General features: G+C 39.1%; 1 protein-coding gene across 11 annotated transcripts in view; it reads left to right on the top strand.

The window, feature by feature from the left end:
* The window catches only part of AGAP1 (ArfGAP with GTPase domain, ankyrin repeat and PH domain 1), a 694,641-nt gene that overhangs the window by 419,805 nt on the left and 255,083 nt on the right, over nucleotides 1-19,753 (top strand). For all 11 annotated transcript variants that reach the window (XM_043505743.1, XM_043505746.1, XM_043505744.1 and 8 more), the window contains one exon: nucleotides 15,685-15,789. In XM_043505743.1, coding sequence (XP_043361678.1) covers nucleotides 15,685-15,789 — 105 coding nt within the window. The remainder of the gene's footprint in view (nucleotides 1-15,684; nucleotides 15,790-19,753) is intronic.

Here is a 19,753-nt window from a genome sequence, read left to right as displayed (position 1 = left end):
TTCAGAAGGAGGCTGGAGAGCTGTCTGTCTTGAATGGTTTATACATAACACATCCTGAATCTTGGCAGGGGGTTCGACTAGATGACCCTTGCAATCCTTTTTAACCCTATGCTAACTTACCCATGCATATTGTCTACCCTCCTCAAGTGCAGTGTGGTTGCTGACCCTTCTGAAGGGGTGCCAGGTTTGGGGAGGGGGTGTGGAAAATGCTCCTTGTTTTCTGTCCTGTCTTCCCAACTTTCATCCTTGTGATAGCCCTTAAGAAGGTTCACAATGTGATCTTAAATCTGTTAGTCATCAGAACCTCAAGATAGGATTCCTTTATATCGTTACCTACTGCTTTAAAACTTCATTTGTTTCTATGTTACATAGATTTACTACTCTTTCCAACATACACAAAAATGTGTAATTTTAATGGGGAAAGCAAATAGCTGAAATACAAGAAATTCTTATTCTTATCACTTTTTGTTTAGGAGACTAAACCTCAGTATATCTTCAGATATTTATATTTATGAAACTTTTCATATTTTGTGGATTATGCCATGAAGTGAAATTACATTTTTAACACTATCATGATTTTTTTCTCAAATTTTCATTTTCTGATTTCTTAATTTACTAATATAGACTGCATTTAGTGAACAACACATCATCCACAAATTCAGACAGATATTAACCAAAAGACTTTGTATCCTAGTTGAAGGGGCTGCTTTATATTTGAAAGATATTAAGTTCAAACCTTGGTGTGGTTGTGTGTTGTGAACATTTCCATATAATTCGAGAAATCATAGCAGACTCAACATAATTGTCTGTATTGTCCAGAAATTGGCATTTATCAAAAAAATCTTTTATTGAAGAGGAAATGTAATATTAAATATTTTTTCCTGAAATATAGTGACAATAGTGATATGCATGTACTTCACCATATATTGAGTTTGTTTGACCTATGTACTGTGTTCTGTGTGGTAGCTGGTTTTATAATTTCTCACCTTTTTTATTATTAGTGTATTACTTTAGATTTCTATTTTTTCCTCTGTTGCATGTATAAATTAATTCTTTCCTAAAGAACAAAAATAAATCTGTTTCACCCTTCCAACTCTCCAAAAAATACTGTGTGGAAAAAGTCACATTTAGAAAAATGAGTCATCCATACAGCAAATATGATGCATCTTCTGTAAAAACAAAAAAAATCCTCATTAGAGAAGTTCAATTGTTTAAATGATCAAGTTAAACAAGATACAATTATGACTCAGTGGGTTCTCCCTCTCCCTGCCCTTTTCAGTTCAGAACTTCTATATGTTTTTTTATGAACCTTAGGAAGCAGGGGTCCAGGTTAGCCTAATTACAACTTGTTTGACTTGACCATTTTAATGGCTAACGCTTTTTGAATGTATTGCTAACACATCTACATCTCTGTGTGGCTGTTTTTTCTGATTTTCTTTTTAGTATTTGGAAAATGTTTTAAGTGTGTGCGCATGTGCAAGCTTGTGTAATGCACGCACACATATATATTTATTTATGTAATATAATTGTTATATATTACTTTTCCACTAATGCTACTCAAATACATATAAGCTATATACATTACTAAAAAAGCCTTGCTTGAAGAAAAATGTTTCAAGGCATTGGTTTTGCTGAATTACTACCACTTGATTCTCAGTTTTTTTGGCAATTGGGCATTGGCCTGTCTTCTTCCAAGTTCTGTATATGTCAGCCACTGTGCGTTAAATCAGTGCAAAAATATTACCTGTATTTAAGGAAAATAAATTGGTCTATATAAGTATGATGCATTTCCTTAATTACAGAAACATTCTGCAGCAGTTATGCCCCTAAAATAAGCGTAAGTATCTGAAATGCACACTCATTAACGTTTAAATGCATAGTTTTTGTGGCAAGTTGTATGTAAGTTTTTCAGAAAGAGCTTAAAAATTTATTTCATTGAATTCCTTATTGTTCCTATTGCCAAATATGCTGGCTAGAGTATGGTAGGTGCCTAAGTATGAACAACCTGCATCTACTGAAGATTACTGTTTTAATGCTCATTCCTCTGGCTGAATTGGAATTCTCATGCAGACATGGAAGATAGTATATTTCTACACCATTGTTAGTCAGAATATGGAATTGTTGATTTTTTTTAATTGTTGGCCTTAGGGGAGGTTCGAGGTGGGAGTAGGGGATGGGCAGAAGGGAGAATGATTGAGCATCTTTGCACCACTGAGCCAGCTCAATAAGTCCCTAGATGATGGTCCGCTTCCTGGAGCAGCTGAACTAGTTTCACCACCCAGTTATTAAGCATAGATATTGTAGTCACTGCTGCTGAGGATCCTGTGACAAGAGAAGGATAGGGTGAAAGGAAAGAAAAATGAGGCAATCAGAGATAATATTAACTAGAACAATAAAGAAAGTACCTGTGAGCCCTAGGAAAGAGATCCCGCCCCCCCCCCCATTTTCCCCCTCTTCTTGCAAAGGATTAAGGGCCAAATGTACAGAAGCTGAATTAAATTATTTTTTAACATAGAACACTTCTTTTATTTAAAAAGATCTCCTCATAGTTCAGAGTTTCTGAGGGTTGCTCATGGAGACCTTTTTGGTCCCAAAACTTCACAACATGATATGTGAACCCTTTCTTCACAATAATATGGACCACAATTTTTCAAAAAAATCTTCCTTTTCTCCATCAATGTTCCTGGTTTTGTTATTCAGTAGATGATGTATTAAATTGGATTTTGTGTCCATCATTATTAAAATGTGAAGTGTGTCGGTCACAAAGCATACATTTCAGGGCAGTTAGCTGAATAATTCTTTTCTTTATTATCCCAAATTACTGCTGAGCTCTGGAGAGGTGAGCAGTTTAGCCAATTATTGCCATTTGAGCTGGATTTGTGGGTGATTAGCTCCTGGTCGAATTCAGTCCTGGCAAGGGCTTTGAAGCCTTCGCTTGTGTGATTTTCACAGCAGTGAGGTAGGAATAGACGCGGCTAATGACAGGAAGGTCGCTTGGGTTATGTGACCTGTGAGGGGAGGGTTTGGGTTTAGCAAATAGGGCATCCACAATAACAAGTGTGTCACTAACCCTGCCGTGCATAATCGGAGTTTTATAGGATTGTTGGAGATGCTGACAGCTCAATTAAAGTGTAACCCTTTGTACCATACATCCTGGCAGAATGACAGAAATATTACCAATAGAGAAAGGAGGGGGCCACAAGGGAACTGGTTAAAGATCCGGTATTCTTTTTCTTCCCCCCTTTATCGAAACTTGCACAGACCAAGCAGCAAAAAGCATCCATTTGTGAAATAATAGGCTGTCCAGGGGAGGGGTATGGTACCAGACATGTCTACCAAAAAAAAATTCTCTGTTAGGTGGTCTTCCTAATGTTTCTGTGGAAACACTTTAGATCAGGATGGAAAGTTAAAATCTGTTTTTAAGCCCAACAGGGCTTCCTTCCATCAACCTACTCCCTTCCCCATATACCTCACTTTATACAAATACGATAAAGAGAATTTCATGGTGCGGGGAATTGAGTTACAGTAGCTGTTGTGCCCACCTCGGTGTTGAGACGTCTGCCTAATGGTCACTTTTGATTTTTTCCTTATTGCTTTTGTCTCTTGAAGAAAAAATGATCTGTTGTCTTGACTGTACAGCCTACCTTGCAGCTGTTGTGTCATGGTAGGGCCCTTCCTATATTCAGTGTGTAACATTGTAATAGTTGTTTATGCTGCCAGTTTGAAATGTTTATTTTACTTTTAAGTAACAGTGTTTCATTGATGTTGCGTTTGTATTGGGGCAACGTCATTTGTCCCAATATAGCTAGAAAACAGTGCATGATACAGTAGCCACAGCAAGAAGTATTGTTCAAACAGAGCTCATAGCTGCTGGCTTCTGTACTTCTGACTTAGATCCCTTGGTATCAGCCGTCTGGTTTCCCCAACACTGAGTTAATGATTTGTATTGCAGTGCATTTTGTATGAGCACTCACAGTGGTCTCAAGGAAACCACAACTGCCAATGCCAAAGGGTTAATAAACTTTTGATTATTAAAGGCTGTGATTTCTACAATGCGGAATAAATGGTGAAAGACAACAGAGCTCTCTATACGGTAAGGCAAAATAAAAATGTTTGACTTGCTTGGTGACATGCCTAGACTAGAATAGCTAATGGAGTTCATATCAAGGAATGCACAGTTCCTTTTTAAAAATGAGTAAAATTTAAAAATGAATGTAAATAAATCAGAAATCACAGGAAATAACTGCATCAGAATATAATGTGCTATTGATACAAAGCCTTCAATAGTAAAAGTAATGATGAGCAAGGATAGCGTACAAGATGGATACTCATTTATCATAATGCTGTCATCAAAGGAGTGATGAAGAGCTCTCACAAAATCTATAGTATTTCCACTTCCTTCAGAAGGTACGTTCTGTATTATTATACAGTGCATTGCCCACTGTACTACCAGCATGTGGCTGGTGGTAATTCCTATAGTTTTAGGGTTATAAAACTGTTACTATCACCTCACCAGAGCATTGTGTGCACCTATAGTGGACCTAGTGCACCTATACCTACTGTCTTTAGCCGTCAGTTCCTATTTCACTGCTGACAGAAGAGGAGTTGCCTTAATCTGCTGTTGCATAGAAGCCTTTTTGCCCTTAAAATAAGGAAGCATCCTCTCAGCCAGCTGAAGAGGATATTGTTGCACATTTGATACCAACCCACCACTTTTGGTTCCCCGTACAATGATTTCTTGTCACTCTCCCTCCTATAGTTTAGTAGAGATGACTATGACCAGAGGTAAAACTACAAATTCAGCATGATTTCAAGTATCAGGATTCCAGTAGGAAGAGATTCTTATATTGAGAATTGTCTGTGTTCAACATGCAAGTCGGTAAGTAAACCTTACACCATTTCCTTTTGTAAATGAGATAAGACAACATCACCATGAGATAATTCAAACTTCTAGGTTCAGTTTCAAGGGTGCTCAGAACTTACATTATGCTTCAAGGGCTTGAAACTCCAAGCTGTAGCCTGCATCTATCAGCCCTGTGTGATTTCCCTATGGAAAGGAGATTGTAAAATATCTATCTTGGATTAACCGAATCAACTCAGGCACAGATGTCTTGAGAAGTCTCTGAAATACAGCAATATTAGGTAGACATTCTGCAGAAAAAGCCAGTCTTGTCTGGCATGTAGTGTCCTTCATCCATGTCACCAGACAAGAAAAACATTTGCACTCTTGGTAATTCCTGATAATCAGAATTTCAGGCCTAGATCTCACAGCTTTCAACTAGTGGTAACTACAGTAAAGTTCAAAATGATATGTATGGGAAAAATTCTACCTCTGCTAGAGAAAAGCTACTCCCTATGCTTTTTGGAGCTGATGTGTGCTTCCATACACATAAAGACAATGTGCATCCACCGACTGATTCTTGCTCTATTCTCTGTTTGGGGAGCAACACATAATCTTATGCTGGATGTTGGTGACAGATTCCTTGTTAGATGCAGTGGCCTGGTCAAAGTCCAGAGGCCACTTACAATCTAATGAGGCTTCCAAATTTATTCTGCTCTGAACTATGACTACGGATGCATCCACCCTGGAATAGCGAGCTCAGTCACAGTGATCTGGCTTTCAAGGCACTTGGTTTCTCCAGAGGGGTGGGGTCAGCAGCTGTATACACTTCAGTCTGTCAGAGGCCTGTTATCGAAAAAGATGGCTGTAATTCAAGTGGACAATAATGCTATCTTATCTACCAACAAGTAGCAAAAGACTCTATTTTCCTGTGACAGAAAGCCCTGCAGGGGTGGAACTGGGCAGTATGTCACAAAATGTTGCTGCTTGTTACTTGGAAGGAAAAGAAAATATGGTCACATATGTGCTCACCTGGTCAGTAACAGGTCCTCACATGTGGTACCAATATTGGAAGGTATAGGTAGCAGATCTTTCTCATGTGGAAAACATCTAAGACTGATCTGTTTGACATATATCTGAACAGAAAGATATCATTTTTCTAACTTCACATGCACAAGACAGATGTAGACCATGGTAGTAGATATACTCTCATACATTTTTTCACCATCCTCTCTAGAGTCCTGCTAGTGGAAGGGACATCTGGGGGCAGGAGATGATGTGGCTGTGGGATCTGATGATCACGCAATCCCATGCTGCTTGATGGCCCACTATTGGTCCATTACCAGCTGGTAGCAGTTGCTCTAAATTACTCCACGAGCTAATCCTGGGATCAGAAGTGATGGAAAGATGGTGTATCTGCTGCCCTCCTTGACTTCTACACTCGAGTGTAGCTTGCCCTTGGCTGGAACCAAGGATCTATTACTTTTTAAATGGGATGTCTTGTGAGGTGCGGTATAATGGGCCTGTAGTGGATCATATTGCTTGTCCAACACAACAGTTGTTGAACTTCTTCCTCTTACCATGGTGTGAACTCCAGACTTCATTCCTAGGGGTGGTCTTTTCATGACATGGTGTAGGTCGACCAGCTCCTGTTCAGACCCCTGATTATCAGAGTCTCTGGGGTCTTCATGCATTTAAAAAAAAAAACTTATCAATTCTTTGGAGCTTAATGTTCTTTCAAATTTGATCAAACCTCCAGTGAACCATATTGTTCCTCTGAACTTAAGTATTTTCAGTGAAAAAATTTACTCCTTGCAAAAAACCCACACCCCTGCCTGACAAAAGCTTTACTGACAAAAGTGCCATTGTGGACAGCGCTGTGTTGGCAGGAGATGCTCTTCCGCCGACATAGCTACTGCCACTTGTGGGGGCGTTAATTATGCCGTCTGGAGAGCTCTCTCCTGCTGGCATAGAGCAGCTACACAGGAGACCTTCAGCTCCACAGATGTAGCGGTACAACTAAGTGTACGTTAGCAGTGTTGTGGAACTTCTGAGTTAAGAACACCCCAATTTTCCCATTCTCTAGGTATATTTATTTAGCCAAGGATTGTGTCTAGTTCATTTTTCTTTGAGTTATCTTACCTCTCGGTTTTTATTAATTATGTTGGCACTGGTGATCACACCATTCTGTTACTTTGAAGCCTGTTTTTGTTTTTTACGGTTACCCTGCTGTGTTAACTTCTTTAGCTTCCTGGATAGTGCTCCAAAATGCTGACTGATACTACAATCAGTTTCTAGGAACAGAGGTTTCATTGTACTTAAATTCTGGAGAATAGAAAGACACTTACCTGTAATCGTTGTATACAGCGGGTATGTTGCAATGATAGATCTCCACACACACACCTTTCTTCCTCTCAAAGTTAGGGATACTTCTGAACATCACTTTTTCACCTTTTTCCTCAGCTGAACTGATGCTTAGAGGTAGTAGAATCATAGAATGTCAGGGTTGGAAGGGACTTCAGGAGGTCATCTAGTCCAACCCCCTGCTCAAAGCAGGACCAGTCCCCAACTAAATCAATCCCCAACTAAACTAGTAGGGGCCACTACCATCACCTTAGCAGGCACACATGCGCATACTGCTTGCTGGTGAGGTGGTTTAGTATCTATAGTCCTGTGGTTGTCGCCAATCACATGCTGGAAGCATGGGGAGAATTGGTGATCTATTATCCTTAGCGTTTCTGAGAGCAAGAATTACAGGTTAAGACGTTTTCTCTTGCTGAGTTGGACAAAACAGACAGTTGCAGTACAGTTAGTATAAGAGATCACAAGACTTCACAGGCCATCTTATGTAATCTATTGTGGGAATTGCAGGGTTTGTCAGACTGTTTACAATGCTAATGGATTTGGAAGGAAGAGGATGCTTTATTGACCAAAATTCATACACAATAGATGTTTGTGAACTTGTCTGTGAAAATTGACTCAGGCCTTCTTTTTTTTTTTTTTAAAGTGTGGTTTTCCTTGTAAATAGTATGCAGATTACATGGCTGGGAAATACTTAGCACTGTTAGCTGCTAATTGCAACAGCTACTGATGAACTGGAGAGCTCTGTGGGAAATTAAGGATTTATGCAATTTATGATTAAGTGAAAGATGACATGTTTCATTCTACCAAAACAACAGCAGGAGAATAGAAACAAATGTATACAAATATTTTCTTCTCAAGATGGACATGTTGGGTGAAATCCTAGCTCCACTGAAGTCAATGGGAGCTTTGCCACTAACTTCAGTGTGGCCAAGATTTCACTCCTTGATTTTAGCTCACTGTGGTAAGAAAAATCAAATATTTCTGAAAGTCCTCTTCATTTAAAAAAAAAAAAAAGGTAGTGCATCATAGATCAGTTGAAATGTGCAGTAAGACTAGAACCTTTGTTTTAAGAAGTAACAAAAAATTGAGGTGTATTTTTGTTGATGTATTTATTTTTGCATCAGTAAGTCCCACTAACTCTTCTCTGCCTGCCTCCATAACCAAAAGCAACAGTTTATAAGTTCCTATAAAACAGGGACGCAAAGGCAATATTAAGCATCTGTAGCTTTTTCAACAAAAAATTGTTTACATGGTTTTATTGTGTAAGAATGAAAAAATGTGGGAAATGGAGAGTTATTTACACAGCCTGGTGTATAGTACATACAGCTCCATTATGTAGAACCCAAAACACACATTAACCTTAAACAAACTCATGGTGGTTTCTTCATTCACTTGCATTTAAATCTGTTTAAGCAGGTAAGGATTGTTGCGCAAGGCAAAGAATTCATAATTTCTAGATTTAATTAACTAGATATTCAAACTGAGCTGGCTTTTAGAATACATACTAGTCCCTAGAGTTTCAGCCCACCATCTTACGTGCAATTGATCCCACATGAGAGTCTTGTCATTAACCGTTCCTTGTGTTGCCATAATGATCAGGATACCAAACCTGACAGTGGTCTGTAGCATCTCTTGGTACCTTGAAGCTCAACAACAGCAGCTGATTGGCGCAGTTAAGGCCCCGATCTCTAACAGCAAATGCAATCAATAAATCTTTGTTGGTAAATAATTGCCATTGAACAGAGTTTTAATATAAATTTATGAGCAGTGTTTTATCACAGCTTGGGGCTACAGCAAGCCACTGAGTGATAGATTTCAGATAACACTTACATTCATTACATTAACTTTGTAAGTTATTTAAAGCTTGTACACTTAACATTGCTTTTGGCTTGCAATGACCTCCTGGGACTAGATTCAGAGTATACATTACTAATAAAGAGACTGCAATACAGACAGACAGTTCCTCTTTTTTTTTTTTTTTTTTTTTTTTTTTTTTTTTTTTTGCACGATGAGAAAGTTCCTTGAGCAAAAACTAAGCAATGAAGTGTGTGCACTCAAAGTATTTTTCTTGGAGCTCATTAAAACCACACAAAACATGATCTAGGATTAAATACTGTAAATACGAAGTATCCCACTTAAATACACAGCAGTTTTTGGGGAAGGTAATAAAATTGAATTTGAAGTGTTAAATTTTTTTCATAGTTGGTGAGCAAATTGGAGGTGTTAAAATTTGAAAGTCTTGAGGCTTGGGTCATCCACGCCTTAATTGTACTGCTAAAATTGTCGAGATAGAGGAAAGTACGAAACTGAAGTATGTACAGGGATCAATTGTCAGATGAAATGATACTATCTGGTCAATGAGAGTTTTTGGAACAGACTTTTTTTAATAAACAAAAAGTGATATCTTGGAGAGATTTGAGGTCTAAAAATTATTTACTTAAATCCGGTATGTCCCTTAGTTAAATGTCCTGAGGATAAAACATGATTTTATAATGTACTGCATGTACACTAGTAGATCTTAGTGGTAAACGCCACTTGAAAGTGGAGTGAGTTGAAGGTTTTTTTAAAAATAAAGTATATTTCTTGCTTTGTGTTGTGTATCTATATTTTAAATCTAGTCTATGCTTAAATGTATTTTTTAGCTATTAACTCCTAGGCTAAAAACATTCTCAAGACTATTCTCCAGGGTTGTAACAGAGTGGCTCTCTTATATTAGAAAAATAGATATGTTTACATTTTTGCTTGATTAAATGTGTTAAAATGGTGACTGCATATAATTGCCTTTTGATCAACTTGATGTTAATTTTGAATTTTGCTTTTAATTTAGTGGAGCAGGAAGTAGGTTTGTATACACTTTTCTACCTGCCCTTTATAGTCTCTGATTTCCTGGACAGGTGTCCCCTGTATTCAATAATTAAAATACCTCTCTTCCATTTTTTCCCATTGTTTTCCTGCCTGATGTTTCTATACATTTCAGAGTAAAGAGCAAATTGAAGTGATTCATCCAGTCCCTTTTTTGCCTCTCTGCAAGGGGGAACCAATTCTGTTATGCATCTGAGGAGTATGGAAGAAATGAAAATAAAATTTTAATGTCTTGCTCTGATGTGGAAAATGAGGTCAGGGAGGTCTCAGGGACTGGCACCAGGCCACAGACCGGCTGTTGAGAAACACTACATTCGAAGAGATGATGCAGGGGGACTGTAATGTAGTCTCTCTTTTCCTTCCACTGTTTACTGCCTAACATGCACTTGCTCAGAGGCTACAGCAGTGGTGTCCAATCTGTGACACTCAAGATTCTAAATGTGGCCCTTGAGGACAACTGTGTGAAGAGACTGTGTCTTTTTAGGTATGTATGTATTAAAGAATAGAAAATGTGCTTCTTGAGCATCACCCTGTCACTTTTGACCAGAAGGGTCTGAATCAGCTTTGACATCACGGGGAGGAGTTAGGGGATCCTGCGGTCTCCGTGGTATATCTTCATGAGGATAATAACCCATACCTGGCCAGTGTCAGCCTCTGTCAGCTGATTCGGGCTCACAGGATTTGGGCTAAATATTGCTGTGTAGATGTTCAGGCTCAGGCCTTTTGTCATCTGCTACCACTGAGAACAGTCTAGATCCATCCTCTTTGGAACCCCCTTTCAGGTAGTTGAAAGCAGCTATCAAATCCCCCCTCATTCTTCTCTTCCGCAGACTAAACAATCCCAGTTCCCTCAGCTCTCCTCATAAGTCATGTGTTCCAGTCCCCTAATCTTTTTTGTTGCCCTCTGCTGGATATTATCTAATTTTTTCACATCCTTCTTGTAGTGTGGGGCCCAAAACGGGACACAGTACTCCAGATGAGGCCTCACCAATGTCGAATAGAGGGGAACGATCACGTCTCTCAATCTGCTGGCAATGCCTCTACTTATACATCCCAAAATGCCATTGGCCTTCTTGGCAACAGGGGCACACTGTTGACTCATATCTAGCTTCTTGTCCACTGTAACCCTCAGGTCCCTTTCTGTAGAACTGCTTCCTAGCCATTCGGTCCCTAGTCTGCATGGGATTCTTCCATCCTAAGTGCAGGACTCTGCACTTGTCCTTGTTGAACCTCATCAGATTTCTTTTGGCCTAATCCTCCATTTGTCTAGGTCCCTCTGTATCCTATCCCTACCCTCAAGTGTATCTACCTCTCCTCCCAGTTTAGTGTCATCTGAAAACTTGCTGAGGGTGCAATCCACGTTGTTCTCCAGATCATTAAAGATCCCTTCTTTCAGCAAAACCAAAGTCCCCTTAACTACAGCTAAGTACAATGATGTTTAATTCCATATTTTCAACTGGTGTTTTTAAAGTTGAGAATACTGCTTTTCATGGGGATATTAATAACCTTGTGTTGAAATTAACTTATTTTGTGTGTACACTGACTATTAAAATCTTTACAATTTAGCCTTTGCCAGAGGGTAATTTTACCCTGGAATCTCTAAGCTTAATGAAGAGAATACTGCAAATAGTGTGGTGATATGAATTGCTTCTGAAGTTATTACTGCTGTACTAGACATGAGTCTAAACTAGAACCCCAGATGTATTCCATCTCAGACCTTGGGAATGTTCTGATCCAGAGTAGAGGTGGAGGTTCATTTTCTGTCCTTAAATGAAGCAGTATTAATTGTTCTACCGTTTTTTGAGTGCCATTGTGGATCAAATATATCTTGTGAAGTATTTTATGTTTGAACTGATGGAATGAATGGCTGACACTAGCTATAAATACTTCTTTAGTCAGTTAACTCAAATAGTTAAAACAACAAAAACAAATCACATTACAAGGGAGGTTAGATGTACATAATGTTCAATAAAACACTACCATACATAAAAATATAGTGGAATCCTCTTTTTTAAAAAATATGAAGCTGTGTAACTTGCATTTTGATTGTCAGAGTGATGACTTCATCCAGATCCATGAAATGGAACTTCCTAACTCTTACATGGATAGTAGCTGAAACCTTCTTTGTGCAAGAACCAAGTGCATTTTAGACATTTTAATATCATGGAACTTTTAGGATTGCCAAGGATTGTCCTGGAGTCTCCAGGAATTAAAGATTAATCTTTAATTAAAGATTGTCATGTGATGAAACCTCCAGGAATATGTCCAACCAACATTAGCAACCTTACACTTCATTGATCTTATAATTGCCTTGAACAGGCAGCTCCAAAGTAGTAAAATGTTTTACCTGTAATTGAGTGGCAGTCAAAAATGTGGAAAGTGCATTTCCACTTGAAAATTTGAAGAAAGTGGAAAGGAAAAAATTACCAATGTGATGCTTTACAGTTTAATTCCTATTAAAGAGTATAAAGAAAAAACATATCAGCACCAGTTGGGGAATAGCTTTCGGAAAGTAATTCTTTATTTATAGCACAGTGATAACAGTGCAATCTTACATTTATGGGATTCAGTTTTAGTTAGTTGCCATATAAAAGACTGGAAAGGTGAAATGACATATCACCTCTTACAGACGAACATAGAAGTCAAAGGCAGATGTAAGCTTTCATTTTTAATAGAAGAAAACAATTTCTCTTGCATGAGAAGACAGTAATTGGCATATAAACCTCAAACTTTCAGAACCATGGAAAGAACATTCAGAACCCTGTTCCATTTTTACAAGTTTGAGGTCTCCAGCCCTGGGAAGTTGCATCCAACAGCACCAAGAGAAACCTGATCCCAAAACTATCAGAAAGATACTACAATACATTTGTGCCTAATTTCAGTCATTTAAAGTGTGCTTTTGGGTACAGTGTCTTTCATAGCCAATGTGGATTCTGAAAGGTCACTGTTGTGGCCTTTATTTAAAGAGTGTGTCTAGTAAAGGGCAGTTATGACCCTGGGACTCCCCTGTGGAACCATCTCCATGGGTGCTAAAGGAGTATTATGAGTCCATCTGGATTGTGGCATGGGGGATTTAGTTGAGGATTATGTCTGTCAGTGTTTGGGGGAGGGAAACTGTTTTCTGAAGCAATGGAGCAGTTGTAATTGTGCATTGGCACAGGTCTGACCCTTGTTCCCTTGTATTGTTGGGACTCAGTCTGAAATGACATAATTTTATAAAGCAAGCTGTTGAACTGAAAAAGTAAGCATGAATCACGGCTTGCTTTAGGTTTATTCATTTTAAAAAATTGTACTAAATAAAGTATCATAATAGTTGGAAATACTACACTTTTTACTTTCTATTTCCTGCTGTATTTTCCATGTACTAATATTGAATGCTATTCCTTCATTATTTAATTTTATTTAGTGGAAACATTCTTCTGTTACATTCATAGGGATAAGATGAAACCAATGCATGTTTTAGTTCAAATTGCTGGTTGTGTTGAGCTTTAAATTAACAAACATAAAAGTCTGATTTTGGTTTGAACTGATCCATGCTGTTGAGCACCTGACACACCGCAGGATTTATTGAATTTGCAGATTCTTCTCAGTACAAAATGACCAGGCCTAGCTGTGGGTCCCCGAGATGGTACTTGCGTACAAGGATAGAAGTTTGATATTTGCCTGAGTAAGAGCACTTTAACTAGAAATATTCCTCAACCAAATTATACTGTGCAGCATTCATTAAGAGATGCCTTATAATTGCATTTTTTATCAGAATTTCCTAGACAAAACTGTTCCTAAAGCATTGGTTGGCATACCTTGATTAGCCTACTGTGGCAATTCACTTAGTGCATTTCAGTGTGCTTAGCTTTTTATTTACTTCGGAATACACTGAAATGCCACAGAAGTTCCAGCCAATCTAACTGTGATAATGAATTTTGAAAATATAAATCATGGCTTGTAAAACACTAAAATTCAACTAAGAGGTGTTTAGATCAAATGCCATATTAACGTGGCTATCTTTATAGTGTTTCTGTTTTTTTAAACTCATGATGAAAGACCTTTTAGTTATTAGTGCTAGTTACTGAAAGTTGCAAGTTCCACGTGCATGTTTAGTATAAGTTCATTGTTTCAGTCCTTTTCCTTTTGAGTGTTACAATTACCAATATAGATGTAAACTATATTTCAGCATGGACATAACTGGAATTGGAGAGCCAGGTGATGAGATTAAATGAATTGTGTATTAAAAATTACTTTTGTCTAATGAAATTACTTCATCTGGTTTCCTGTCTCTCAATGCCCTAACCAGTCAATGTATAGTGTAATGTTGGGGGGAAATGTCCACTGTTTGAGACTACTTCCTTAGTGAACATGAAATGACACCATATGTTTCATGAGTTAGGTTGGTAGTAATTTAAAAAGATCAAGTACATAAAAATATTTAGTTTTTTCTCTTGATTTTCTTTTCTTGCGCTTCCCTCTATTTTCCCGTGTTCTAGTTGTTCATAAATTCCAGTTTAGTTTTGACTGCAACTGGAATTCCTTACAGACCATTTTTTGTCTTGAGTTTCCTTTTCATTTTGGTTCCTTTCTTCTCCAGTGTTTTTGTGTATTTTCAGTAGTTTTACCTCTTAATTCATTGTTCAATCATCTCTTCCCTCTGCTGTGGTAAATTACTTCCTGTTTGGCTGCTCTTATTTTCTTTTGCGCTCCCTGGAAATACAAAACTTGGCCTCTTTCCTCTCTCTTACTGCATGACTCCCAAGTTGTGCTTCCATCCATCATCTTCCAATGTTACTTTCTGATTACTCAAAAGTGCACTCTCAAGATCTTCCCCCACCACTTGCTTTAGCTTTATTTCCTTGTAAGGGTCTCTCCTGCTATCACCTGCATTAGTAGTGCTTCTCTTTGCTAGGATTATAAGTAACTGGAAGAATTTCTGTGCAGTGCCACCACTTGGGAAAGGGAGAGAAAACTGCACAAATTAGTAGAATGAGTGTTCAAGCAGAAACAATCAAATGCTATCTGCTGCATTTCCATGCCCATGCTGCGGCTGAGCTCAGATACAGCAGAGGAATCCACAAATAGTAGTTGCTATAAAGGAATCCAAAAGCCACACACCAAAAACACTAGAATCCATAATTGCATGGAAAATCCATTCAGACAGAAATTTATTATTTATCATTTATTTTATAGTGCCCACAAGCGTACTAGGTATTTGATCTTTGCTCAACTTAGAGTTTACTGTTATGGCCATAAATCTGACTGAGTACCACCATTAAAATATAAATTCCAAGGGAGGTATAATTCAGTACAAAAGCTTCTCGTGATAGCCCTAGTGGACAGAGCAAATGTTGACACAGACTATATTTTGTTGGGCTAATCTGCTTCATTGAAAACCAAGTTGAAGAGCTACTACTCTACTACTATTGGGGCTACTGGTAGCTGCCATTCGATATATTTTGGTAAAAAGACAAAGGAGAAACAAAGTGAAGAGATGGAGAAGCTTGTAGGGAAACAGTACTAGAATGTTAGTAAATATGTTATAAGTCTCTGCTGCACTTGCCTTTGAACATTTGCAAAAGATCATGTTTAATTCCTTTCTCAGCCTTTTCCTCTCTCTCCCTCTCTAACAGGGTGTGCTGCTAAAGCGAAGTGGCAAGTCATTGAATAAGGAGTGGAAGAAAAAATACGTTACCTTGTGTGACAACGGAGTACTGACCTATCATCCCAGTTTACATGTAAGTATGCCACAGTCTTTGCAGTCAGCACTTGTCAGACCACAGATCAAGTACTGTTAGCAGGCTCATCTGGACATGGTTTGACAAAAATATCTTGTCTCTGGTGGAAAAAAATCCTGAAGCTATGAAGCTGTGGGCACACTGGATCTAAATTCCATAATGTGATCACTTCTACAACAAGATAATCTTCCTTTATGCGGTTTACTAGTTAAGTAGATATAAAAGTTTATTTTGTGTTGGGCTTCTCCTAGACTTGCAGGAGAGGCTGTAAATATCAGGATTTTAAGAGATGACACTTTTTGACTTGGGAAAGGTGATTTGAATGCAGTAAATAAGAATGTATTTTTTTAAGTTTTCTATAGTTTGTGTTTCCTGGGTAGCAGTGATGGTGGCATTTTAAAAATAAAACCTTTTACCACCTTTTTAGATTTTAAATTACTGGAATTTTCACATACACCATTAAACTGCCTTATGTCAAAGACACTACTGCACCGATCTTGCATTGGTGCTCAAGAAGGGTGAAAGCATGAAGCACCTTCCCTCCCTTTAGGCCCCCCTAACACAATCCACAGTCACAATCATCTGGGGGAACTTGATTGCTGCACAGTGCTAGCACTTCTGTAAGCACTAGCTACCTGAAAAGAGTAGAGAATCATAGAATATCAGAGTTGAAAGGGACCTCCGGAGGGCATCTAGTCCAACCTCTTGCTCAAAGCAGGACCAATCCCCAACTAAATCATCCCAGCCAAGGCTTTGTCAAGCCTGATCTTAAAAACCTCAAAGGAAGGAGATTCCACCACCTTCCTAGGTAACGCATTCCAGTGCTTCACCACCCTCCTAGTGAAAAAGTTTTTCCTAATATCCAACCTAAACCTCCCCCACTGCAACTTGAGACCATTACTCCTTGTTCTGTCATCTGCTACTACTGAGAACAGTCTAGATCCATCCTCTTTGGAACCCCCTTTCAGGCAGTTGAAAGAAGCTATCAAACCCCTCCTCATTCTTCTCTTCTGCAGACTAAATAATCCCAGTTCCCTCAGCCTCTCCTCATAAGTCATGTGCTCCAGCTCCCTAATCATTTTTGTTGCACTCCACTGGACTCTTTGCAATTTTTCCACATCCTTCTTGTAGTGTGGGGCCCAAAACTGGATACAGTACTACAAATGAGGCCTCATCAATGTCGAATAAAGGGGAACGATCACGTCCCTCGATCTGCTGGCAATACTTCTACTTATACAGCCCAAAATACTGTTAGCCTTCTTGGCAACAAGAGCACACTGCTGACTCATATCCAGCTTCTCGTCCAGTGTAACCCTTAGGTTCTTTTCTGCAGAACTTCTGCTTAGCCACTCGGTCCCTAGTCTGTAGCAGTGCATGGGATTCTTCCATCCTAAGTGCAGGACTCTGCACTTGTCCTTGTTGAACCTCATCAAATTTCTTTTGGCCCAATCCTCCAATTTGTCTAGGTCCTTTTGTATCCTATCTCTACCGGACAGCGTGTCTACCACTCCTCCCAGTTTAGTGTCATTTGCAAACTTACTAAGGGTGCAATGCATGCCATCTTCCAGATCATTAATGAAGATAATGAACAAAACCAGCCCCAGGACCGACCTTTGGGGCACTCCGCTTGATACCGGCTGCCAACTAGACATGGAGTCATTGATCACTACCTGTTGAACCCGACAATCTAGCCAGCTTTCTATCCACCTTATAGTCGATTCATCCAGCCCATACTTCTTTAAGTTGCTGGCAAGAATACTGTGGGAGACCGTATCAAAAGCTTTGCTAAAGTCAAGGAATAACACACACACTGCTTTCCCCTCATCCACAGAACCAGTTATCTCGTCATAGAAGGCAATTATGTTAATCAGGCATGACTTGCCCTTGGTGAATCCATGCTGACTGTTCCTGATCACTTTCCTGTCCTCTAAGTGCTTCAAAAGAGTTTGCTCCATCGGTCAGAGCTGATTGGTTAGGGAGGAGAGAACATGCTGCTGCATCTCTTTGAAGGGGCTAGAGCCAGAACTGCTTCTGCAATGTGGGATCCCAATACACTCAGGCTCTTCAACATGCTGTCCAGCACAGGCCATGACTTAAAACCACAATCTAGCCCTATGTTTCTGAATTTGCCAAGATCAGAGATGGGGTGTGTGCGTATTTTTGTGTTGTAGAATCACATTCCTCACTATGATCAAAGGTCTGTCAAATTTATTGTCATATAAACCTAGCATCCCAGCAGTCTCATCTGTCTTTAAACTGAACATTTAAATACCGAGCTCTCAAGCATTAAAGAATGTAAATCTTTTCTCTAAAGGGATGCATCATAGTGGAAATGCTTTGGCGTTCATAGATCTGCACGTTCATCCTAGTTTTAGTGGGTTAAAACTGTAGGGGCCACCTGCTGGTCTGCTTCCAGGGCTGTACCAATCGAGTCTTTCTTGACCGCAATCAGCAGAAGTGCTCTCTTGGGACTACAATCCACTGAGCATTAGTGGTTGATCTCGCTTGGTACAAAACTGCTCAGCCTTACTTTCTGCCCACTTGAGAATGTCTTACTGTCATCTCTGATGTCACTTCCTTGATTCTTTAGAACTATTGATTTCATAAATTGCATGGCAGTTAGCTGCAAAGCACTCACCCGCAACAGAATTCATATCCCAAAATCTTTGTCCACACCAGCAGGGCTTCATCCCCTGTTATTCTGATTGTTTTAGAACAGCCCAACTGCATCTGCTTCTCTGGTTCTTCCATTAAATTGTGTGAGGTTGGCAAGAAAGTCTCAAAGCATTTGACCTTGAAGCAAGAGTTGAGCCTCCTGCTGCAAGTCAAGACTATCAACATTGCCCTTTTGTGAGCAATGCTGATACAGGGCAATCAATTCTGGTTTTTGCTGAAGGTATATCTCAGTGTACTACCACTTGCTCACCTTCCTCCCCATACATCTAAGGGTTTTATAACTTCTCGTTACTTTTCCCTGACAATTTTAAGTGTTAAAGTAATATCTACACTATCACATTGAAAGGAACCAGTCATTCGAGCACCAGAGAATTTCCTTAGCAGGGGTGTCACAAAATGTCTCACTTGATCAACTGGCTTAGAATTTTAAAGCTATAGGAATTTCCACCAAGTTAGTGGGTGCACAAAGCCAATAGTAATCCACTGAAATGTACTGTTGCAGTACAGGGTGAAAATTGATACTTTAGCACACTCTCCTTGCTGTGGCTTGGTGTGCAGTCATGTGAATTTAGCAAATTTAAAATGCCAGTCTGTTTAAGGTTAGGAAGCAGCTACATTATATCATTACTATGGAGTGAATGATAACCTATAATATGTGATTTTAAATGTTATTTCCATTGTTATTAGTCTTGAAGAAGCCATTGGAAATCATTCCACAAGTAACAAGGGTATCCCTGGAAGATTTTTATTTTTGTTCGTTTAGGTATTATCAGTGCAGAGTGTGGAGCACTCTTACTCTCTCTGTCAACCAGATGGCAGCCAATCACCATGAATACTTTTTTTGCCTCCTCCGGGCTGTAGGTGCTTTCTGCTACTCATTCTGCAGCAGAGTTCCATGCAGAGTCAGTGGTCCGCAGAGGAAATGGGAGAGTAAGGCTAGTTGTAGATTTGGGTAATTCTGTCTCTATCCTTCATTGTGAACAAGTGCTGCTCTCCCCTTGGTGGGTTGGAAGTGCAAATAGCTTCTGCCTAGTCATATATGTAAACCACAGCTTGAGGTAGAATTAGATATTCAACACTCAGTTACATACATAAGACCTGTTTGTACAGAATTTCTACATAAGCAGTCTGCTGTGTAGACTCCCAGCTTGTTGCGAATATGAAACTGGAGTGAATTTCACGCTCCAGTACCTGAAAGGAATGATCCAGAAGTGGATTCTCACTAGAAGGAAGAATCCATGTAACTCGTCTCTTGTGCACAGTATTTTCTTGTGGCTCTACATCTGTT

This window comes from Dermochelys coriacea, chromosome 11 (genome assembly GCF_009764565.3).
Source record: "Dermochelys coriacea isolate rDerCor1 chromosome 11, rDerCor1.pri.v4, whole genome shotgun sequence".
Classification (NCBI taxonomy): Eukaryota; Metazoa; Chordata; order Testudines; family Dermochelyidae; genus Dermochelys; species Dermochelys coriacea.
Note: the sequence above shows the minus strand (reverse complement) of the source record. Positions and strands in the feature narration are given on the sequence as shown.